Here is a 24,743-nt window from a genome sequence, read left to right as displayed (position 1 = left end):
GTGTACTAGTGTCTTGTTTGGATCATGTAATGACCTCTCAATTCTAAATCATTAATTTGTGTTGAGTTTGTATTTATGTTAAAAATTGACAGACGTAAGGGTTTGGATCATGTCATGACCTCTTAATTCTAAGTCATTAATTTGTGCTAAGTTCGTATATGTGTTAAAAATTGACAGCCGTAACGTGAGCTTTGTTATCTTTCTACACACACATATATATATATATGGTTTGGATCATGTCATGACCTCTTAATTCTAAATCATTAATTTGTGCCGAGTTCGTATCTATGTTAAAAATTAATAGTCGTAAGGATTTGGATTATGTCATGACCTCTCAATTCTAAGTCATTAATTTGTGCTAAGTTCGTATATGTGTTAAAAATTAACAGCCGTAATCCCACGTGAGCTTTGTTATCTTTCTCTTTGCGCGCGCAAACACACATTTTATATATATATAGTTAGCCATATAATTAACCAAAGTAAATGTTCAAATTGGTGTACATGGCTGTGTTTGGCAATATAATGGAAAAATGGAGTGGAACGGTACTGTAGCAAATTTGATTTATATGAGAGAAAAAAGTAAAAATATTTTGTATTAAAAAGTGAAAAAATTTGTTTTGTAGTGATTTTTTTATTTAAATAATAATAAAAAATGATTGATGTGATATAAAAAGCAAGAATGTTAAAGTTAATTTTAAAAAATTTAAAAAAAAAATTTAGGTCCAATCCGGCCTTTTACCAAACACATCCATGAATTTTTGTATTCTTCCAAAAATCATAAGATTCTTTATGTGAAAAGGACTAATTGCTGGTTCACTGGCTTACCACCCATGCCCTAGCCTGCAGACTCTACTGAAATAGGAACAACTATATATATATATATATATATATATGCCAATATGAAAGCAAAAGGTAGCATTAGCATGCATGCACTAGCTACAAATTCAAAAGTTGCTAATATAAAAGCAACACCACGCATGCGCACTAGCCAGCTAGCTACAAATTGACCAACTAGCTATCACCACGTTAACCCCCACACATGCAGCTAATCCTCCCATCCACCTTTTGAATTAAACCGCTAAATTTAATTGTTTAGAATATCAACTGTCATGTTAGCCTGTAAAAAATTATAATATTCTTGTCAATACTCTTCAAACTTTTATCCTGCAAACAGATAAAGTACTGGAATGAGCGTATAAGACATCTAAAAACAATGTTCCTCGCAATTTTAACATGAACCTAGTATCAAATTAGCAAGTTAGATCGTTAAGAGATATAATTTAGGATTCACATATATTCTTCTATTTATTTCTTCAAAGTACGAAATTACAGAGAGAGAGAGAGAGGAAATGAAAGTGATGTGTTGAAAGGGAGTGGAGATGCTGCCATTTAGGTTGTGAAAAGGGACACGATCGATCGAAGCGGCAACGAGGGTTGGCTGCTCTCTCGGTCGTCCTGAAAGTTGGTTTGGCGTTGTGTTTGGTTGAACCGTTGGTTCCTTTTCTCTCACGGATTCACCTCTTTGTCTTTGCTTCAACCAATAAAATCCAAATCCCTGAAAGCAACCTCTATATGTGTTACAGCCTTTTGTATTACATTTCACTTTCAACCTCTACATATTTTCGATCCCATTATATATTATTATTTTTTATTTGTCTATAATATATTAGTTTGGCCCGATCGATCGGCTAAGATAGATCAGAGCAGTCACTGCATGGAATGATAAATGCTTCAAAATGAAGAAGACAAGTAAATATCAGAGCTGCCTCTTATCTTTCTAGGGGTACTGATCGATACTAGCTAGCTAGTTGTTTCGAGTGGGTCAGAATTCGTAAGCTTTAATATTAAAAGGCTGGTTTCATTAGGGTTTTGGACAATAATGAAGATTTTCATATTCATGCATGTGGCGAACTCAAGAGAAATTAAGAAAATATAGATGACAACAAGGTAGGGGTGGTAATTAATTTGTATTCATGTGTGGGGTTCGATTTGACCGTCTAGAAGTCATGTGTATAAGATTATATAACTCAGTATTAATTAACTCAGCCTAATTAATTAAAATTTTTGATAAAAACACTGACATGTACATAAAAACAAAATATAAAATTTATTTATATCAAATTAAATTAAATTAAGGATGTAATTAAACAGATGGTATACCAGATCTGGCCCCTCCCAAAAAAAAAAAAAAAAAATAAATATTTTAGTATTTTTCATATTCAACTGTTGATGTCATATTTTCTTATTTAGTATTCACCATAAATATTTTATTTTCTTTATTACCTTTCTTAGCACCCTTTACCTACCTTGCTTTCTCTATAAATAAGCTTAATTGTTAATTTGTAACAAAAATATAATCAAGACAATAAAAATAAAATATTGAACAGTACTATATTTATATTATATTAGGTAAAATTAAGAAGAAAAATAGGAAAATAAATCAAATACAGCGAAATTGGTCCCTAGCCTGCTGCCTTTCTCTTTTTCGGTTGTGGATAAATCTGAGAAGGCAAATCAAACTTCAAACCTTTTTTTGTTTTGTTGTTTTTCGTGTGCTTTTCTTTGAATTCCTCTGATGGGATCGATCGATACAATGAGATTGGTTTGGAATATATCATTTCAGCATGGCTAAGGTCAAGCATTGCGGTTGAATTGGGATGCTGAATATATATATTTAAATACTTATCCTTGAAAAATTGTTATAATATTAACTAAATTCATATTTTTTAACCTGTTTGTGGAATAAGTGCTTGTTTAACATGTAATTCACATTACAACTGGTCATTTCAATTAAATATTATACAGGTTAAGTCTCACTAGCTCATTTATCCATCAGTGAGAGTATATATTATAATATTTATTGAATTATTAAATTAATTATTTTTTACCAACTTAAATTTTTTGGATAAATGATATTGGATTTGGTAATGAGCTAATTATAAAATGGAATATATATTGAGGATAATATTTAAAATTTATCGTAGATTTTCTTGTGAAAGCTGCCAGAGAATAGTCATAATAAACAGTTTAAAGTTAAAAATGATTTTTCCATTTCATCTTTATTTTCAATATAAAGCTCGATCATATGATCATCAGGGTATTTAAAGATCCTTAATTAATCATATAGGCTTTTTGATGTTAAAGTATTAATCAAAATGAATAAATTATGATTCCTATTAACTTAAATTTTTGATATAAATGATAGTATTAGAACAAATATCTTAAATTTAAACTTTATTTAAATCATTCACTGTTTATTTTAGTTAATTAAATAAACTCAGCAAGCTTCTAGAGCATGGATCAAGCTGCATGTGTTGACTTCTCCATAAAGCTCTGTTGACTGCTCCCTTGAAGATCAGCAAGATTACCTAATTAAAGGTGATGAGACATCATCAATCTCGCTCTTTCCGTCTTACGACCAACTTGTTTGGGTTCTAAATTAAAGCTTAGATTTTTCAAGATAAGTTGATAGATACAACTGAAAAACTGACAAAATTAATGTCAATTAATGTTAAAAACATGGTTAAAGAAAGTCCAAATCTCCAGATAACGTCTAATCTGGGTTCGATGTTGGCTAGCTACTTGGCTTTTCCTACTTGGCTATTTGATCAATCGTTCTGTCACCTTAATCATCTACATACTCCTAATTATATGTTTATGTCAAAAAAAAAAAAAAAAAAAAATTCTAATTATATATTAGAATCTAGCTATAAGATTTCACCCTATGTATTTATCCAGGATTACAATGTTAATGTATTTAATAAGATCCATATGTTTTACAATACAAGTTTTAGCCTGCATTTTCAACTCAACATGCACTTAAGAAGTGTTTGGTTTTCATCTTTTGTTCATCATTTTCGTACAAAATATGAGCTTACCATCGAATATGAATAAAAAAGAGATGTGTAACAACACTTATAACATAACAAAACACGAAACACTTAAACCTGTTTAACGTTGATTTCACATCTTAGCACATTTTCAAATTAAAAACAAGAAAACACCATTCAAAGCACATTAACAAACTGATCTTTTGTATTTTATGTTATAATTTTAACACCAAAAGCACTTGCTAGATTATAATGTAAAAGGAAAAAAAAAAGAAGCATGTCGTTTAGGCGTCTGACACTTTACTAGTTAGCCAGCGGCTCTGGTTTTTCACACGTACTTTCAGTTTTAGTGGGTGTGATGACGACAGTGTCGTCAGTCCACGTGAGATTCCATCAGTCTTTTCAAAACCTTCGACTCATCGGAACATTTTACTAATTTCGGGACATGATCTCATGCTCTATGTGCGTACGTACACCCAGTCAATCAAAGCGGTGTGAAGGAATTGTGTTCTTCCAAGATGACGGTTTTAGGATAGGTCAGAGGCTCTGGGAGGAAGGAAAGTTCAATTCCTAGTCATATTAATCAACACCTAATCCCCCTTTTTATCTCCCTTAAAAGCATCATTAGATAGAGATTAAGTAACCATCAACCTCTTTAGGACAACGACCATGCATGCATGCATGCATCTAGCTTCCCCTTGTTTTTTTTTTCTTTTTTACAGATGATAATTAAGTTCTAAGAGAAACAAATACAGGAAAAACACAAAAATTGGATATAGCTGTCTATTTTAGTTAAATAATGAGTGTGATTATTGATAAGGATTTGATGAGATTAAATCACCATAAATTAAAAGATTTGATTAGAAGAAAATCATCGGATTAGTGGTACCCGTCTATGCTGTATAGCAACTAGCAAGTACAGCGGCCAATGAATCATACCAAAAAAATGTTAGCATCATTTTTTTTATTATTATTTTTTTTATTTTGGACAAATTATAATCAAATGTGGCAAAATGTTCCGTACAATGCCAAAGATACAATTTAGAATCTTTACAACTTAAACATTATCTATGACATACACAATAGTTGTTCGGGCTATTATAAAACAATATCTATAAAAAGCCATAGTCCCAGTTAGTTTCAGATCTACAGCAGATTCTGACGAATCACGTATCTATCCATTGCTAGGTCATTGATTCCATAGCTTTGTTATCTTTGCTATTAGTGCTTTATCAATCGCAATCTCCTTCGCTACCTCTACCATAGTGACATACTTGATAAATCCTCTGTCATCAGTCTTTGCTCCTAGAAAAAATGAACCATTTGAAAACAAAAGACTGACCAGAAACTAATTTCATTATTCATAAGGATTCATGAAAACAAGACCTAAGAAAACGAATAAAACTTTACCCGATAGATCGCTACTGAAAGCAGATCTAGAGATAATATATTCTTAGTAAAAAACAATGAAAATCCAATAAAAATAAATAAAGCAAAAAAAAAAAAAAAACTCAACACATCCTCATGCGTTTCACGTATACACCACCACCACTAGCTAGCCAGACGCAGCTAGAAATCACACTGAGGACCATTGAAACACACTCTGGTCAATCTACGGTGAATGCGGGAAAAAGGAGGGGAAATGAGAAAGGGGGCGAAGAGGAGAGAGTCATTACTCAAAATTTGGCCCTAATATAGATATTATAAGACCACTTTATGTTTCTTTAGCAAGAAGAAAGCAATCGTAAGCCGATAATAAAAATGTGATTTTTTTTTAAAAATGTAGTTAAATGTTTAGTAAACTTACATATGACCATTAAAATTGTGCGTCTTTTAAAAATACATCTCCTTACCTATGGTTTAGAAACATGACTTTTTTTTTTTTTTCTTTTTTTTTGTAACGTTTCTTAATCGTCATTCTTTTTCAAATAAAATTTTTTTTTTTTTTTTTTTACAATTTTGTTTAAAAATACGCGTTTGACCTCCAAAATCATTGAACCAAATGCACTCTAAGTTCTGTAATTAAGGAAAATTAAGTTTTTAATTTGTATTTTATTTTTATTTTCACCTATAATGATTAGTTTTTAATTTCAACGTTGTACCTTACTTTTACTTCTCTTGCTATTTGTGCCCTAAAAAAGAAAACCCAAAGAAACCATATCCAGGCCTTTATCAATGAAACCATGGGTTGGTTGTTGAATGGGCCGGTTTGCCATATCCTGTAAGACAAACATCCCATCCCATCCCATACGAATAAATAATCGAAGATTATGGGCTAAACGGAAAAGGCAAAGAATATATATATATATATATATATTGGGTTGTAAATTTGTAATAGAGCGGATAACATTTTACACGACTTGAGATTTCAACACGAAATTAAAGATGAGTGATTATGTTAGGCACAATTAATAAACAAGTTAAATTTGTGTCAATCCCGCTTCATATGCATAATCCATATAATTAAATTAAAAATTGATTATTAATTTTAATTATAAATAATGATTATCAAATTGATTTGGTCAGGAATGAATGTGTATATATATAATTATAATAGATTTAATTTTATGAACCTAAATGGCAAGAAGCTTGGGCCCTAATAAGAAAGAGCCAGAACCTTCCATTACCAAGTCGAACATTCCCACGTGTCATCTGAGCCCATGAGTTTTCACGTGCCAATATTTGAATGCGGCGCCGTATCAGTCTTTGGCTTTCTTTTGCTCAAAATCGACGGTTCTGATTTCGTATTGTCTCCGTTTTGCCCTAATAGCTGCGTCTCTCGCTCTATATAAACACCATAAACCCAACCCCAAACCCTAACCCTTGTTCATTTTCATCACCAAGGAGAAGTGCCCAGTGGCCGTAAATCGAGTTTGATATCTCAAGCCTTAGATTAAACTTTCAATTTCATTTCACTGCTTCCTATTTGTTTATCGTGATTTTCCTTTTTGGTGTTTTATGTGAAGGATTCCGTGAAGGAATATGCCTGTGCCTGTGATGGTGTTAAATATACTATGAGAGAGTATTCTCTGTGAAATTATTTTAATCTGAGGCTTAGGCTTTTATATTGTCTGAGTTTTACACTTGTTTGGCTGCCTAGAAAGTTCGGTAAAGGACTTATCACTTGTCATTACCCAACATTTTTTCAGCAACCAAGCTTCTGTCAATGATAAACAATTTTCTAATGCTCAAAGATTAGTTTTTTTTTTTTTATAGGGCACATTGGTCTATTGTTATCATCAAATGGTAGTTTCTCTATATGCTCTGAAGATTTATTTTTTGTTCAGTAATTCTGTGTTTGTCCCATAGGCTTGCAATTTTAGGCACCGTAGTAATTTGTGTTTTTGATATATTGGTTTTTTACTTGAAGATATGATAATAGTACTCACCCTTTTATAGGTCTCTTATTGAAATCATGTTCCTTGAAAACATTTTTGCTACTCCGATCGTGTGAAAAAATTAGAACTACTTACACTGCAAGTGATGATAGAACAGACAGGGACATCAGCACTCCTTTGGAGAATGTTGACTCGTCTTTGGGAATCTCTCTGATGCATTGTATACGATTACTTTCATATGTTAATCTTTAGCTCTTTCTCAAGTTGTAATGCTGCACGCACTTCCACTCCTAATTTCCATTGGATATATGTATTTTGATTTATTCATGATTTTAAAAGCCATGTAAGATAGCATGACAGTGTGAGTGAAAGTGTGATTGCGTATATTAAAATTTCCAAACAATATTATATGTATCCATATCTATTTCTTTCATTCTGTGTTCTCTATTTTCAAATCTGCATATATTGTATTATATGTATAATGGTTTTACTTTTTTATTGGATTCCTATTCCTTTTAATGAAATTATTCTGTTTTTTGGTTTTTCTTTCCTCTTTTCATTTATAATCCTATCATAGCTGTGCAAAAAAAGGATTGGTATCCATTACTTAACAGGTCCTACTTGGTACTGTATAGGTGCATGAGCATCCACTTGATAGAGATAGAGTGAGTGTACTTGTGCCCTTATATGTACAAGTTTGGATCTATTCGCTGGTGGATTGCATTATTTATTTAAGTATGATACAAACATTCTACTGTTTGCCAATGATGCATTTAAATGCACGTATTATCAGATACAAGTATGATGATATGTGATTGTCACTACCTCTGAGGCAACATACTTTGGAAATGAAATGTTTTTTGATATTTTTTCTATGTTTACTTCTCTTGCTATTTGTGCACTTTTAAAGTTTAAACTTAGGAAAACCTGTCCGGACCCTTTTTCAAAGAAACCATGCTTTGTTTGTTGAATTGTTCGGTTTTGCCATATCCAGTTGGACAAACATCCCATCGCATATGAATAATTGAAGATTATGGGCTAAAGAGAGAAGGCAAGATTGATTTAGTTAAAGTTTTTTTGTAAACTCGGTTGGAATTGCACGCTATGTTTGGCATGACTTTGAGAATTTGACCTGAAATTAGAGGGAGGGTTAGAGTTACTCCGAATAGAATTGATTAATGAAAGTGTTAATTTGTGTCAACCCTCCCCATAACTGGGTATTAAGACAATTTGGTTGTCACTACATCTGAGATGGACAATGGATTGTAGATGACTTTAGGTTTCCTATCTTTAATTTACACTATGTTCCTATTTAAACAAGTTCATATAAAAGCAGAAGTTGGACAAACAAACTAAATTAGTGGAGAATGAAGGTAAAGTAGATAATAATTTTTGAGCTACTTAAAGAGCAGAAAAAGATATTGTAAAATTATTTCTTGTGAAGCAGCGTTATGTTTAAAATACATGATTGCCTTATTAAAAATCTTAGTCTTGAGTTTCTTCTTTTGTTATAAGTTCTATTGATTGCATAGTCTATTTGTGGTTTTAGCTTGTATGTTGGAACTTTTGCATTCTATGGTTGACTTGGATTTTGTTTATTGTCTGCAAATTGCCTCGTAGCCTGATGATTGTTACAAAAGAACGGAGATTTGAATGTTGCTTTTGTAGAAGCCTGAGGACAAATTGGGCTCCAGAAGCATCTCATGTGATAGCTTCTTCCAGTTGGTATATGAAGGCTTTGGAGCAATTTTACATTCTCTTCGTGCCTAACATCTAACTGAAAGAAAAAAAATGCACTTTGGGTTGAGACTTAATTTGTAGGTATTTTTGATACACATTGCTCTCTAATTTATAAATGGAAAAAAGCTTTTGAAATTTAATATTAGGCCAATTCTCTGTGCAATTCACTTTGCCTCAGCAATTGAATTTTGTGGAAAGAGTTCCTGAGAGCCTAGAAGTTCTTGGGCTTGAGCAATTGTTTGAACAGGTAGGTTTGACTGGATTAAGAGGGGCCTTTTAACTTTCAGGACTGGCTTTTTTTTTATAGGATATTGAACATAACTACATAGAGAAACAGAAGACAATACAAGACACCACATGTTCTGGTTTACGGCGAAGCACAATGGTAAAAATCTACAATCAAAATGCAAAAGATTACAACTGATACTAATTATAAAAAAAAAAAAAAAAAAAATCTAAATTTTTTTAATAATCGAATAGAGGTTTCAAACATTCACTTTGGGTTGGAGTGGAATACAAGGTATATTCATCTATGTTGATTCGTTCAATCGTTATAGTTTTATTTGGGAAATTCTTTTTCTTGTTAGGGCTTAATAAAAACTATAACAACTTACCCAAGAAAAACCCATTTTGATTTTATGAAGTTACATAGATCAATTTAAGACAAAGCCCTATGGATATTAAAAGGTACAAATAATTCAAAAAAAATTTAAAAAAAAATGACAGAATGTTTTCAATTACTTTATGGTACATCATAATATTGTTTTAAAAAACAAAAAATAAAAAGCACTCTTTAAAAAGCATTAACAAACGAAATTGAGATTAACAGCAATAGTTGCTGTGTAATGTGGACATTTATAATAAGAAAGCCCATAAAAAACTAACAGGCCCAGACAAATTTTAGACTGTTAAATTGCTCCAAATTCTAACCCCCCAACAAATAGAGTTAACTCAACATGGGAACATTTTACTCCTGATCTTTCATCACTTTTGTAATTATAGCCTTAAACTTTAAAAATGGTCACTTTAGGATTACCATCTTTCATAAGTTTGCAATATCAACCCATTTGTCTAAATTCAACTTTAAATCCTTACGAAGGATGTTAAATTCTCAACATACCTCTGTCCAAATTCAAGATATTTTTATAATTTTATAAACATTTTCAGGGTATTTTGAGGATTTCACTCATGAATAATTTGATTTTACCCCTTAATTTTGACGGAATTGTTGACATTGCAAACTTCTGAAAGATGATAACTTTAAATTGACACTTTTAAAAGTTTAAGAATATGATTATAAATATGATAAAATAATATAAGTGACTTTTTTCCCTTAAAAAAACAAAAAAAAAAGATAAAAAAACTTTATCCATTACATTTATTAGATTGCGATCTCAGCTGGGTTTCCAAAAGAAGGTCTCTTCTAATAGGGTAGAGGAAAAATGATTAGAACTTGAAATCATTTTTTGACCCATTGTGAACTGTTTGCATGTATATATTGCACTGTAATTTCCTTTTGGGTCTTTTGTGGGAGAACCCATCCCTTTTTCTAGTGTTTTAATCCCTGTACCTTTCTCTTAGTTGCTCATCCAAAAAAAAAAAAAAAAAATCATTTTCTATGTGGAAGTGGAACCCATTTTGGTAAGAATCAAAATCATCCATGTCGATGCCATTCAATCTGGCCATGTAAAGCCATGTTTATACTTTATTTCTAGACCCACTTTTCTTTGGGACTTTGTGGGGTGGGGGGGGGGGGGAGGAATGAGTGTTCATCACGTGTGGGGGCGAGTGATGATAAACATCACACCGGCGTGCAACAGTCATGCATGCCCAGAGTGATGTATATCATCACTAGGATAGGGTAGAGGAAAAATGATTAGAACTTGAAATCATTTTTTGTGGAAGTTGAACCCATTTTGGTAAGAATCAAAATGATCCACGTCGAGTCATCGATGCCACTCAATCTGACCATGTAAAGCCATGTTTATATTTGATTTCTAGACCCACTTTTCTTTGGGACTTTGGGGTGGAAAATGAGTGTTCATCACGTGTGGGGACATGTTGCATTTTTTATTGGACTCGTAGACATTGTGTGGTGCCTTGGTGGGGGCTATTAGGTTAGGGGCCAAATTTAGAACTTGAAATCATTTTCTGTGGAAGTGGAACCCATTTTGGTAAGAACCAAACTAATCCACGTCGATGCCACTCAATCTTGCCAAGCAAAGCCATGTTTGTATTTGATTTCTAGACCCACTTTTCTTTGGGACTTTGGGGGCTGGGGGGTGGGGGAATGAGTGTTCATCACGTGTGGGGACATGCTGCTTTTTTTATTGTGCTCGTGGACATTGTGGTGCCTTGCAAGCCTTGGTGGGGCTATTAGGTTAGGTGCCAAATTTAATATGTATTTTTTTTTCAAGATGAGTCTAAAAAAAAAAAAACTATTAAATTGATATATAATTTATTAAAAAACCATATGTTTTATGGGGCAAATGTCATAATAATTGAGTGAGTTGAAGGAAAGAAAACTTTGTCCTTAATATAATGTGGATTTATTTGTCATTATCCTCATTAACATTAGTTTTATTAGGCACACATGGGTAAATTAGAGCTTGTCTCCCCAAATTATTAGTTAAAAAAAACATGCAAACATCATATCCTTAGATAATTGAAGTAAATTAAGATTTCAACTTTATTAAAGGAAAGCGACGAACAGGAACAATAATATTTAAGATCTAAAAAGTTGGCCCAACAAATTACATTGATTTCTGAAAGCAGAGATGTCTCAAGTCCAGCAAGGTCCCATGTCATCTAAGATCCAAAAGCTATTATCCAAAATGTAAAATTACTTATTTAGACTTGCACTTTCTAGTTATACCCATTTAATTTTTGGGGTATTATAAAAGCATGATGAAGATCTTTGGAGTACAGCCAAATGCCCAAAGTTGTCACTGACGTCGGCCATTTGACATGAACAGCTACATGTACCATGTGAATTCACATCACAACTAATCGTCTATTAATACGTTCACATCACAATCAATCGTCTATTGATACGTGATATAGTTGATGAGTCATACATTTGGAGAATTACAGTTTTATCTCCAATTCAAAAAAAAAAAAAAGAAAAAGAAAAAAAAAAATAGGTCACTCCTCAGGGGCAACTAACCCCCTCTATCGAGGGGCACCAGTCCTCTGCTCATGTAAAGGTAGTCAAACGCCTCTCATATGGTGAGAGGAAGAGAAAGCCGCCCCTTACCAAGTAGGGGGTTGCTTGCCTTCTCCATATGAGAGGAGGCTACATGAAGGGTGGCCTCTCTATTTTGGTTTTAAAAAAATTAGAATGAAACTATAATTTTACCCACCAAGTCACAGCCATGCGACATGTGACACGACAATTGGTGTTTCTGTTAAATGGTCGACTTCATACGGAGAATTTACCCGAGGAGATCTCTAAATTACTTACTTTCAAGATCTTAAAGATCAATTTGATTCAACCGCAAACCAAATGCTGTTTGGATTGAATTGTGTACACACTGCTTTACCTTTTCAAATTACTTGACTTTGTCATGCCATGGGACGTGGAAAACTCTCACTGCCTGGCCTTATTAGGCGGTGGTGATATGATAGATACCAAAGAACAATATTCAAGGGTGAGAAATGCATGTGGGTAAAGGATGGTTGACATTAGAAGACCAACTCACCACTTTGGGTTGCAATTACAATCATTGTTGAATAATTCCAAATAATCTGAAAGACACTTCTTCTGAATTTATTTGCATTATAGGACATAAAACATTACATGAGAATTATACCATTTTCTTCCTGCAATAAGACAAAATATTGATCAAGCTGGATCTGCATTAAACTTCTATAGCAGATCATAATATCCAATGGACCAACTCAATAACAGATCAACCAAACTGGCAGGGCTCAATTCAAAAAAACCCAGAAGCCCTGCTTATGGAAAACCCAATAAATATATATATATATACAGCTAAAAAGCAGAAGCAGCAATTCAAAAATATGAGCTGCTTTGCTGCTGCATAACTTGTCTCTAATGAGTTGTTTTACTTGATATCTTCATCGTCAACAAAGCATCTCCTTTTTGAGTTCCATCTTATTGCCTGCTTTACTCAAGACACCAGAAAAACCTATGCTTTCCATAACCAAATCCTCCACACTTTCTTCCCTGGAGGATGGGAATGGTGAATGCATTGAAATCTCATGGATTGATGCTAAACTCATTAGCTCAGATTCATCTAGACCTTTTGCAGGACCAAAACTTGATCGCTCAGTCCCATGCTTTGCCAATGCATCTTTGAATTTCTTGATCTGTAATACAAGAATTTGGACTTAGCATTTGAAATACAAACAACCCTTTTAAAGTTATGAGAAATCCAGCAATAAAAAGTAATCTTACAGTGGCATTGGTGCAGCTGAAGCTACATACACGGCCCTCTGCACCTCTATAGAACCTAAAGAATGGTAGGACATGAATGTGGAGACTGTAGCACATAGTTTTGAGCTCCTCACAGTTAACTTTAAGAAAAATTGCATTGGGGTTCAGTTCAGCCAGCTGACAGATCTGACAAAAAAATTCCAATATAATGTTTAATAATCAAACTAGATGTATATAAATTTGTGATAGGCTTCTTCTGTGAAAAAGTACTTTGATAAATTTCTATCTAGAAAACGATTCAAAAATTAAATATTTATTTACCTTAGGATGGAGAGTTTTGCAACCTCCACAACCAGGTGAGTAGAAGTCAACTATGACCAATCTATCACCAGCATTATTCAAGGAATCCACAAGTTCTTGAGCCGAATGAATCTCCACCATGTTGGTTGTTAGAGTCTTATCCCACCATCTCAGAGCTCGGCTCACACAGATTGATGATGCTTGTGCCTGAAATAAGATATTGAGCATTAGTCCCCAAAATGCAGCAAGGGACGGCAAATTCGTTCAAAATATAAAACAGTAAAAGCAAAGTATTCACATACACGAACAGAGAAATTTCTGGGGGATTTGGGACTCCAGTCCCGTAGACGCTTTTGATCTGCCATAAGCAGGGGCTTTCCCATAAAATCGGCACCTAAAACGGGTAAAGCTCTTGATTTTGAAGAACCAAAAGGGGGACAAAACCCACAAATCCTTCTGGATTTCGAGCCAAGAATAGTCTCATTCATATTCAACCCGTCAAAGTAAAGACAACTCTTCATCGAACAAGCCATCGTAATAATGTAAAATCAGGAACCTTTTTGGCGCTTTCAGCATGAAACAAGCAGAACCCACTTCACCTTTTGGATCAAACACCAACTTTTGGAATCAAAAGTATCTGGGGTATGAAAAGTTTTGGAGACCCTTGAAACCCAAGACCCACTTGAAAAATTCAACCAAATGTACGGGATTTGAACAGAAAATACGCACTTTCAAAGCTTCAGAGGAAGAGAAGGAAAGAAGGAAGAAGTGGGGGTTATTGTTTAAAAAGAAAAAGAGAAAGAAGGTGGGGTTGGTGGGGGATCTTTTTGGTTTGGATTTTACTTTATCCAAATTTTCAAATTATTATTATTTTTAATTTCGTTTTGGATAATGAAACACCGAATTTAAGCAGTTGGCCATGTTTCCTTGATTTTCTATATTACCGCAACATGTTTGGCAGTTGGCCTTGTTGTCCCATGAAACGGTTAAACCGCGAAGCTGACTCTGTTTTTTGTTTTTGCCTCTTCAGCACTCCAAGATGTGGATAAGGCATCAGTTTTTTGCGCCAAAAAGGGAAGAGACTAATTAAAGTACTAATTTACACTTATTTTATATTGGTTTACCGTGTTTTAAGTAATTTTATGTGAACCATTTAAAATTTTTTTTATTATAAAAAATTCACTTAAAACATGTCACACTACAGATGTAAAATGAGTATGATAAATAGGCGTAAATAGTAACATCGTATTTTCATCCTATCATTATCTTATCCTATTGAAGCGGTAGTACTGGCACGTCAGTAGGATGAGATAGTAGCGAATAAAAATGTGGTTTTTTATCCTTACTAAAAAAGAATAGTGTGTTTTTCTTTTTCTTTTTCGGTCAAGCAATATTGCATTTGAATCTGCAATTTTAAATGGTATTTTTAAACAAACTCACGAATTTTGTTTTGTTTGAGAATGTATTTAAAAAATAGTGATAGGATGGCGTGCAAACATTTTGGTTTGGTCAAAGCATGCTAGAAGGTGTATTTTTTAAAATGCATGATTTTAAAGACCAAACCACGTTAGTGATTTCAACAAACGTTCAACTACATTTTTAAAATTACTATTTTTTTAAACCATGGTTTAAAAACCGCTAAATCAACACAATATTAAAAAGTATTTGGCTGTACTTGCTGAAATATTCTCCAATGATGACTTGATTATGTCAATTTTACCCACAAGTTGTAAAAGTTACAATGGGCGGCCAATTTTACTTTAGAAAAATGCTCTGCTTAATTTCTGTTGTCTATTTTGAATACATGTTTACTTAATTGGCATACTACATGTATTATTATTATTATTTTTAATTAACCATAGTTGAAGCATGTCAACCCAACATAAATATATGTGAGATAAACACCATATTAAAAAAAAAAAAGCATCCATCTTTACCTTGTGAACTAACAGTATATTTAGGGATGCATAATCAAAATAAAATATTTAAATTGAGATATTTTTTTAATACTTTCTTTGAGTCTCTTTCGATTAATTTAGTTATTTCGAGAGAAAAAAAAAAACAAAAACAAATGAGGCAGAAGATGTTTGGTACCGGATTAGAGCTTAATTAATGACAAATCTTGAACGAATCTCTACAAGATAAGTTAGTTAGGTAGCTCCTCAACCATATAATTATTATTTGGAAAATGCTAATTTTTTTTCCTTGGTTTTTTATTTTTATTTTTACCCATTCTATTATTTATTAAAATTACCATTGATAAGATGAGTAATACTGTAAGGTTATTATAGCTTTTATAATAAGTTTTTTCTTTTAAAAAAAATGATGATAAGTCACGACTACTAAAATGTAGATTATTATGTGACCGTTTATGTGATATTTATACATAACTTTGTAATGAAATTATATTAAAAGTTGTAATATCTCAAGTATTTTTCTAATTATATATTAAGATATTTCTTAGAGTTTAGTATTTCTAATCAAATTTTCAGATGTATATAGACTTTTGGTTTTACTCAAATTACGTCTCTTATCTATACTTTTTTTTTTTTTTTTCCGGATAAAGAGATAATTCATTATTTCATTTGGATAAAGAGATAAAGTTGGATAATTATATAAATGATAGTACATGATAAATATATTGACACCTTATTCTAAAAAAAATTAAATAATATAACACTATATGCAATTAGATATAATAATATTAAAGTCTTATTTCAGTTATCCGGTGGGAGCACCTGTGCTCCTGTGCAGCAGATAATGTAAGCTCTTGAGCTTCTGTATGTCAGTTCCACTTGTCCTTTTATTTTTTTTATTTTTTATTTTATGGGATTCGCATATCACAGATGACCTGGCGGAGTTTGCAAAAGGTAGCCCACGGGTTTTGAATTTTGTGTTCTTTGGATAGATCGCCCATTGTTTTTTATTTTTTTATTTTTATGAATGATAGCCCATTGTTATATATATATTATCTCATGATTCATGAATGATAGCCCATTGTTTGTTTTGCGAAAACCAAGGGCAAAAGCCATCTTTCTAGAACGAGTACACAAATATGATTGGGTGAATGAATTTGTTGTCATCATCTTTTCTTTTCACAAGAAAGTAAATATTTTTTAAACGTGCAAATGCAATGCATTGATAAGTTGTGAGCAATGAGGATCCACATCAGGTGTAATGAGACAATACAGATGGTATCATTTAAGAGGGCAGACATCCTCCTGACCTACTTGCTGTCTGGACACCTTGCTGAACAGTTGATCCTTTAAACAATTTTTTTTTTTTTTTCTTTAAATTATGAAGAATCACACTTTAAAATAAGATATATCCATTTTCCAAATAAAATAATGGGATGTAAAATGTTTTTCATAAGTGATTCTTCAAAATAGAAGTAGGATCATTCTTCATAAGTGTTCTTTAAAATGCTAGTTCCTCATCTTTTACCAAAAGTTCAGGCAGCTCTTCCACCTATGCAGGTTTAAAGTAAAATACTAATATTGCTCCTGCAAATGATTTTATCATGGCATGATTCTGGTAACTCTGCTAATTATCTTTCTCAATGTTTTAGAAAATGGGGAAAATGCTTCATAGAAAGATTTTCTCAGCTTTCATGCATAATAAATATGCTGACATGTGGGTTTCTGAGGAAAAGTTATAACATTAAGATGGATTTTTCTTTATTTGTATAGCAGTATATTTTTGTCATTACACTTGACTGCATCTTGAATTGGGAAAAAAAAGTGGGGGGAAAGGACAGAAAAGAAAAGAAGTAGAATTGTTACAAAAGTCAGAGGTGACATTGCATCAAGACCTCTAGCAACATTAGCACTCGCTATTGCTATGAAAATGACTCAGCCAGAGAACCCTCAGAGGAAGAAGCCAAAGCTGCTGCTGCCTCCAATTCCCGCATTGTCAATAGCCTGGTTGAGTGACAAAATTTTGCATTTGAAGGAGTCTCAATGGCTTCTGACTCTGTTAGTCTAAGGGAAAACTCCGTTTTAGTTGCCTCTACAGTTTTGTCGATAAATATTGATCTTGGCATATAGTCCTTCATGCCACATATAAATTCCAAATGGCCCCTTGCCTGAACAGATAATAGATAGCATACTCATCAGTAGAGGTGGCTAATAATGGAAAAGGACTATTTCCAAGGTGACATTGCATCACAAAACAACTATTTCCAAGGTGAAAATGACTTTCTAGTTCTCAGTTTCATTCTATACTTGTCCAATTAATTATTTTCCAATATTTACTTACTTATCCGAACAACATTGAAGTTCAAGCAATTCTAATTTTGAATAATCTTAAGTCTCAAATTAATCAATGAACTGAACCCAAGACCAAGGGTTGATGTTTGAGAACAAATAATGAAAAGTTCCTCCATTTTCCGCTTTGTTATGCCTCCTCAAAATAGTGCTACATTAGTAGTCACTATATATGCTATATATGCAAACAATATCATGGTGAATATCCTCACCAGACAAGATAAAATAGATAAAAACCTCTAATCAAATGTCAAAGATCAAATAGAAGCCAAACTATATTTTTCAACATCACATGTTTTACTTTTACCTGTTCTTTTGACTCATCGCTGGCTATGTTTACTAGCGATCTTTTTTCCAATGATGGTGTGACCACGTGTTATATTTAGAACGGATATAAATAAAAGATACTGGCATGAGAACAAATCCAATAAAAAGAAATAAAAAAGGAAAAAATACATAAAATTGGAGAAGTCATTAACATTACCAGTCGATATTCAGGAGCCCTTGCGGGAAGTTTCAGGTAAGCCATGTTCCTGACCTCGTACTCCCATAAAAAAGAGGTGTGGTGGATCCACCGGTTTTTAGTAATGGATTGAGCATTTCCACCAAACTTGTGGTTACCGAAAACATAATCTGAAATCAGATGAGAAAAAATGTATTACAGCTTCCTTACTCCTCCATATGAATTCCTTAGGTCATATATAAAACCTAAAGGAAAAATATGAAGTAAGCATCATACAGCAATTTCATCAACAACTATAAAATTGTGAACAAAAAAATAATCATGAAACTTCTACTGCATTACAAAATGATTAAAAAAAAGAGAGATTTCATGGATGTCATTATAGTTAAGAAATTGGTATTTACAATGTAGTTACTACATTTTAACCACACTATATTTGTTAAAATCAGTGAATGAAAAGCCTTTTTTTTTTTTTTTTAATTATTATTGAAGTTAGAAATATGGGATTTTAAATCCTGGACTCATGACTGGTGGGTTGTCATATCCTTCAAATTCCCGCACTATGTTCTAGGAAAAATTAGGTGAAATGCCTCGCTCATTAAAATCTATAATGAACTGAATTTTGAAAAATGATTTAAGAAAAGTATTTCCACACCCATGTTGTCCATTCAAATATGCATTTTAACATATCTAGGAAGAATTAAAAAGTGAAATGTAACTTTGACATATGCATACATGTGCGTACACGTACACAAACACATTACATCCACATCCACCTTAAAACACAGATATAGTAGTTATTAATATTACTAGCCACTTTCAAAATGGGATTGGGAGATTCATACATTGTGAAGGACTAGTTTCAGAATAAATGGGATAAGTGCCATGGTAGTCAGCATAACAACAATATATTTGGTAGCTCATATTAAAGAAAACCCTCCGGTCAGAACATTCTGGCTACTATTGTATCATGACTTCAAAAGTTATATAAGCTAGACCCTCTATGAATAACAAGTAGTCCAGTGAGTTCAGGAGAAAAGAGAAAGCAGTTCCATATCCATGAAAAGAAGCATAAATCAATTTCAATTCAAAACAGAACGCGTCTGTAAGATCAACAGAATCAAAGAATCAAATTTGAAAATATCCCCTTGAAACATCATACACCAGAAGTTCTCTACACCAGTGAAAACACTATTACTAAGTGAAGGTTTCAATGCAAGTACCATTTTCACGAAGGTGGAAATCCCCAATTCCTCGGAAAACTTTGTTGTACAAAAGGCTGCTCCAAGACATAATAGGTTTAGGATATGGTTGTAAGTCAGCAACAGCATCTTTGTTGCATATGAAAGTGACAAATACTGTGCCAGGATCGACAACTACAGTACCTCCACCGGTAAACCTTCTAATGACTGGAATCTGATCACATAACACAGATTCAATTTCGAGAAGTTCTGCAGGCTTCCTAAGAAAAATATTCATGCAGTCGTCTACAAGTCAGTCATGTCCGATTTAAAAGAATATATAGAACCACAACCCCAAGAATAGAACATGTCCACAGAAATTTGGGAGTGCAGACACACTACATAACCAGGAAATAGTCTTCACATACATGACAAAATTAGAGAAATGTGACAATTAAAGTTAATCATATAATTCAAAGGCATATAAAGATTGAATGCACCCTGATCAAGCAATCATTAACATGCTGAGCAGTAATATTTCTTTCTAGCTAGTCCTTCAAAAACTCAAATTACATAAACTCAACTCGACTTAACTCAACTAAGCCTTCAACCCAATGGGTCAGATCAGCTCTTTCAAATATATACTATAGCCTATTCTGTTGTATCTAAGATCAAACACTCCATAACCTCCTCATTTAACATATCCTTATCCACTACTAGTACCCACATTATCAGAGTCGCTATGTTAACTCACAAAGGTAGGTTTGTGATTTGTGAACCCAATTCTAAAACTTTCCAAGCAAAGTAAGCAAGCATAGAGTTCAAACATCGCATTGAACTTGAATTAGTCCATTTGGGTTTCTGCAACAACTTCAGTCCACCTAATTTCTTAACTTTTATTTCAATATATGACCTTTCAGCTAATAACTTATATCAAATTCCTCCACTTTGACAAATTAACAAGCAGAAAAATACATAGAAGTAAAATCCCATTTGAAAGTGAATAAAAAAGTTTGTGTTTTTACCCTGAGACGCCCATGACAATAGCGGGTTGATCGGTTCCATCGTTGATGATGCACCAATTCTCCGACGACGTGCGGAGCAGCCGCTCCTCCAAATGCAATTGCTGCAGAATAGGCAGTCCTTTGAACCTTACAAGATTCATCAAAGGAAGCCCGAGTTTATGGGCTTGAGGTACAGCCATGGCGAAGCCAGTATAAGGCCAGACCCTTCGCAATTCTTGCAAAACGAAATTAAACCCTTATATATTTTAGACATTTGTCGAGCAGGAAGGAAGGGCGTCAACCCATTCAGATCATCCCACGTCTGGATGTGATGGGTCCCGCGTAGGTGATTCATCCAACGGTATACGGAATAAGTGATTTATTTGATGAGCTTCATTTTATTTTGTTTCAACATTTAATAAAATATATGCTACATTTGATTAGTGAAATATAATCTAAATAAAAAAATTAATCTTCTCAAAAAATATGATTTCCCATTATTTAAAAATTTTAAATGTCATGACAACAATATCACCATATAATTCGGGTAGGATTGAAGGGTCTCGATGTTATACAAATAGGGGAAAATACAGAAAATGAAAATACGTGTTATAAAGTTACTTTTCTTAAGAAAATATTTGCCCCACCAGAATCGGTATAAAATAGGGTTACAACAAATTTTTCAATCTTCATTCAATACTCTTTAAAGCTTTCCATTTAAAACATTCTCAAGACATAAAATAATATATATATATATATATATATATATATATATATATATATATATATATATTGAAAATATTTCAACACTCGAAACGGTCATGTCCTGACCTATTGTTTCTACTTTTGGTCATTTTATGATCCATTTTCTACTTTTTGTTTGTATTTTTTGCACCGTATTTTTTTTCTTTTTTTTGGTATGTTGTTGGAAAGCTCACATATTATCAGTATTTTAATTCATGTAACTCTTTTCTTATTTATTTAGGAAAAAAAAAAAAAAAACTGAGGAATACGATCAATTTGGCTTGAGCTCTCTGGCAAACTTGGCTAATTCCTTTATGAATACCGTTTGCACAAATTATTTTTCTTGAAAGGAGTTTAATTTTCTTAAATTGTATACTGATAGTGACAATATATATCAATCTTTTGTATTTTAGTTATGAACTTGCTATATTATTGCGAATAATTAAATTATCAATTATATTCTAAACAACCAATCAGCAGCTGTGGATTTACTACTTGTTGCACTGAAGGTTGGATAAAAGCCTCTGCTAGATTAATAGCTTTGGAGATTTGATGCTAGGAATTGAGTTTACTATGAATAGAGAGTTTAATATTGCAAAAGCAATAGAAATTATCAATCAATATGGTTTGAATAATTTGGTTTAGCTATTTATTGTTTGTGCTAAGAAATCATATATGGATGATACGAATGTAGAGATTTGTAGTAAATAGGTTATAGCACATAATGTCTTGTATTAAGGATAAGATTGTTTGTGTTAAGTTGCTCTGTTTTGGTTAGTTTGCTGTTAGATGCTCTTTTTGTTGTTCCATCTTGGTTGCTGGAGTGTCGTGTAATCCTTGGTTTTGTGCTCATACAAATTCTTTCACCCAAATACAAATTTATTCATAACAATAATAATAATGAGCTCATACTTATTGGTGTTTGTTGGTTCCTTGAATTATTGCTTCAATACCAAATCAAAGCTTTTTAGGCTTGCGGGAGAAAACGCATTTATACAAGAAAATCAAGGAAAATAAAAACAAAAACAAAACAACCCGGACAGCAGAACAGATCCAGCAGACACGGTGCTAACGGATATTCGCCTAAAGCACCCAACGCCAAAGAATTAGCCGGGCCGCTGACCAGAGCCAAAGGCAGGAGATACTCCTTACTCTTTAGTGGATAGGCTTCAGTTGTTAAATCACCACTTTTCTTAAAAGTATAAGCTTATAAGTAGAGGTAAATTTATCGTACTTTTAACTTCGGTCCGAGTTGGCCAATAGGTAGGCTGGGTATCGCGGCGTACCTGGCTAGAACAAAAAAAAAAAAAAAAAAAATGAAGAGAGAGAGAGAAGGAAAAAGGAAATCACCAGAAGCTGTGCTCCACAAGTTTGACAAATTCTTTGAAATCTATCCGTCCATCTCCATTGTCATCAAAGACTCTGATCATCCTTTGGCATTCCACTTCCAAAGGTTCCATGAGGCCCAATGTGCATAGGACTTTTCCCAACTCCCCTGCATCGATGAACCCATCACTGTTCTCATCAAACATATCAAAAGCTTCTTTCAGTTCTTCTGGGCTTGGCTGATCCTCCTCGAACAGCCTTGCAATCTCATGTGAATCCAGCCTCTCTTCATAGTTTTCATTTCCCAGTTTCTCCATCACCATCTTCACTTCTCCCATAGAAAGCTTGTTATTATCTACATAACTTTCACAAACTTGAAGCTTCTGCTTCTGGGATTCTCTCTTCTTATCATCCATGTTTTCATCTGCACAATTACAAAGTCTCTGGAATCGAGCCTCTTTGCTTTCAATCCAAATCTTCCTTGCATGGTGAAGAAGGCATATGAACATGTGGAGTATGTTAATCACGTTAAGAGCTAAGAGAATGCCAACAATTGCAATGGTGCTGGCAGATTTATCTTCCCCTGTCTTCTCCATTTAGATGACAAGGACAAAATATATGTATCAATACAAACGACTAACTGTCCTGTTTTTTTTTTTTTTACTCTGTTTCGTTTAGTGAAGGTTGCACTTGCTTGTATTCGTATAAATAAGGTGAAAAGGCCTGTTGGAAAGGTTGGCGAAACTTTGTGTGAACACCCATTCAGTTTCCACAAATAATTAGGGGGTGAAAGTTTCCAAGTAATGCACTATTCACACTTATTATATCATATTCATTTTACGACAGAATGATAAATGTGTGTTAAAAGTATTTATAGTAGAGTCTATATAGTAGAGTCTAACTTTGGTATGGACTTGGCTTAAAAGTGGTATTTTACAACATCCGATAATATGCTGACGCCTTAGATAATGCAAAAAAATTTGCACAAACATACCCTACAACAAATACACCGAATCAAACCAAGACTTAGTTTGATTGCAGGTCTTCTTTGAAGACCAGAGAAGGAGGCTTGGCTTCAAAACCCATGTGGGTCTAAGTTTAGCTTACGTGTCAAAAATGTATTGAGTGCTGCAAAATGGGTCTTTTACGCTTGGTCCAGACGATAGGGGCTCTCTTTATCGTATGGCCTTGAACATTGAATATGCAAGTGAAATGTGGTGAATTGACTTGAGAAAATGCATGAACTCAAGACTTTTGCTATAATATTACGTTAAATTATTACTTATTCATTAAGCTTAAATGATAGAAAATGATATACGTAATCATTTAAATTAATATTATAGCACTTATCATCATGTGTGGGTTCAAATTCTCTTTTAATGAGTAAGGGTCTATTTGGGTTTGTGGTTTTAAAAAATACAATTTTAAAATAGAAATTTTAAAATGTGCGTTTGGGTTTGTAATTTATAAAAACGCAATTAAGTATTTAGCAAAATCAAATCACAGTTTAACCTTTTAAAATTATGCGTTTTCAAAAAAAACACTTCCTTATCACAATTTTTTTTAAACACAATCCCAACTAATCTATATTCTGCGATTTGGTTTAAAATCGCACTTTTTTGTTTATAAAATTGCAACGTCAAATGTACCCTAAGACGTAACGTGGAAGACACGACTTCTTATCTGATATCATGTACCAAAAATAGCATTATTCCTTTCCAATTAATTCACACACCCATTTCACACCGACCATTGTTAGAAAAAAAAGTAGCATTAGTTCACTCTTTTACATAGTCTAAGGTAGATCGCAGCTTCCAGGTTATTGCAAAGGGAGAAATGCAGCTTGACTTTGGACAAAAATAGGTTCGACAAGTCGTTGGAGTTGGCATGGGTGAAGGGTTAACACGAAACTTGTAATTGCAGAGAAATTTCGGAGGAACGTAGGGGGACGACTTGTGCAGTAAGTTAAACGACAGGATAATGATCACTTTCATTTCATTAATGGGAAACGTGATCAAAACTTATCCAAACGTTATTCACGCAATTAAGCAACCCCATCATAAAAATAAAACAAAACAAAATAAAATAAATTATTCATTTTTTACCTTTTTTCTCTTTACCAAAGAGAGATATGAGAAGAGAAATATATATAT

At 33.1% G+C, this 24,743-nt stretch overlaps 3 protein-coding genes and 3 non-coding genes across 6 annotated transcripts; 3 read left to right on the top strand and 3 right to left on the bottom strand.

Annotated features, from left to right (window-relative positions):
• The first annotated feature begins 6,815 nt into the window (after positions 1-6,815).
• Positions 6,816-6,889, top strand: LOC132176790 (small nucleolar RNA Z267). Its single transcript, XR_009439649.1, has one exon. It is a non-coding gene; the product is annotated as a small nucleolar RNA Z267 (small nucleolar RNA).
• A 414-nt stretch (positions 6,890-7,303) lies between these two features.
• On the top strand, positions 7,304-7,388 carry LOC132176793 (small nucleolar RNA R44/J54/Z268 family). Its single transcript, XR_009439653.1, has one exon. It is a non-coding gene; the product is annotated as a small nucleolar RNA R44/J54/Z268 family (small nucleolar RNA).
• A 539-nt stretch (positions 7,389-7,927) lies between these two features.
• LOC132176816 (small nucleolar RNA snoR122) lies at positions 7,928-8,003 on the top strand. Its single transcript, XR_009439677.1, has one exon. It is a non-coding gene; the product is annotated as a small nucleolar RNA snoR122 (small nucleolar RNA).
• Positions 8,004-12,651: 4,648 nt separating this feature from the next.
• On the bottom strand, positions 12,652-14,435 carry LOC132175051 (thioredoxin-like 1-2, chloroplastic). Its single transcript, XM_059586858.2, has 4 exons — positions 13,910-14,435; positions 13,629-13,814; positions 13,329-13,493; positions 12,652-13,240 (listed from the first exon to the last, which is right to left on the bottom strand). Exons 1-4 carry the CDS (start codon positions 14,138-14,140, stop codon positions 12,995-12,997), a joined length of 828 nt encoding a protein of 275 aa, XP_059442841.2. The 5' UTR covers positions 14,141-14,435; the 3' UTR covers positions 12,652-12,994.
• A 2,921-nt stretch (positions 14,436-17,356) lies between these two features.
• Positions 17,357-20,768, bottom strand: LOC132174996 (Biotin/lipoate A/B protein ligase family). Its single transcript, XM_059586784.2, has 4 exons — positions 20,542-20,768; positions 19,559-19,797; positions 18,357-18,505; positions 17,357-17,691 (listed from the first exon to the last, which is right to left on the bottom strand). The coding sequence occupies exons 1-4, from the start codon at positions 20,718-20,720 to the stop codon at positions 17,446-17,448; spliced, it is 813 nt and encodes a 270-aa protein (XP_059442767.2). The 5' UTR covers positions 20,721-20,768; the 3' UTR covers positions 17,357-17,445.
• Positions 20,769-22,610: 1,842 nt separating this feature from the next.
• LOC132173511 (Calcium-binding EF-hand family protein) lies at positions 22,611-23,186 on the bottom strand. Its single transcript, XM_059585026.2, has one exon. It carries the CDS (start codon positions 23,184-23,186, stop codon positions 22,611-22,613), a length of 576 nt encoding a protein of 191 aa, XP_059441009.2.
• Between the last annotated feature and the right edge of the window lie 1,557 nt (positions 23,187-24,743).

This window comes from Corylus avellana, chromosome 3 (genome assembly GCF_965113065.1).
Source record: "Corylus avellana chromosome 3, dhCorAvel1.hap1.2, whole genome shotgun sequence".
NCBI classification, from domain to species: domain Eukaryota; kingdom Viridiplantae; phylum Streptophyta; class Magnoliopsida; order Fagales; family Betulaceae; genus Corylus; species Corylus avellana.
This window is presented reverse-complemented; position numbering and strand designations above follow the sequence as displayed.

Bases quoted from the DNA above. Each gene is read 5' to 3' on its own strand.
- LOC132175051 (XM_059586858.2), bottom strand. From the start codon at position 14,140: ATGGCTTGTTCGATGAAGAGTTGTCTTTACTTTGACGGGTTGAATATG. The intron at 13,494-13,628 runs GTAAATAAATAT...TTTTTTTGTCAG, and splicing joins GCAAAACTCTCCATCCTAAG to ATCTGTCAGCTGGCTGAACT. The intron at 13,241-13,328 runs GTAAGATTACTT...CTTGTATTACAG, and splicing joins TCAGCTGCACCAATGCCACT to ATCAAGAAATTCAAAGATGC.
- LOC132174996 (XM_059586784.2), bottom strand. From the start codon at position 20,720: ATGGCTGTACCTCAAGCCCATAAACTCGGGCTTCCTTTGATGAATCTT. The intron at 19,798-20,541 runs GTAAAAACACAA...TATTTTTCTTAG, and splicing joins ATTGTCATGGGCGTCTCAGG to GAAGCCTGCAGAACTTCTCG. The intron at 17,692-18,356 runs GTAATGTTAATG...TTATCTGTTCAG, and splicing joins GGGCTCCTGAATATCGACTG to GCAAGGGGCCATTTGGAATT.
- LOC132173511 (XM_059585026.2), bottom strand. From the start codon at position 23,186: ATGGAGAAGACAGGGGAAGATAAATCTGCCAGCACCATTGCAATTGTT.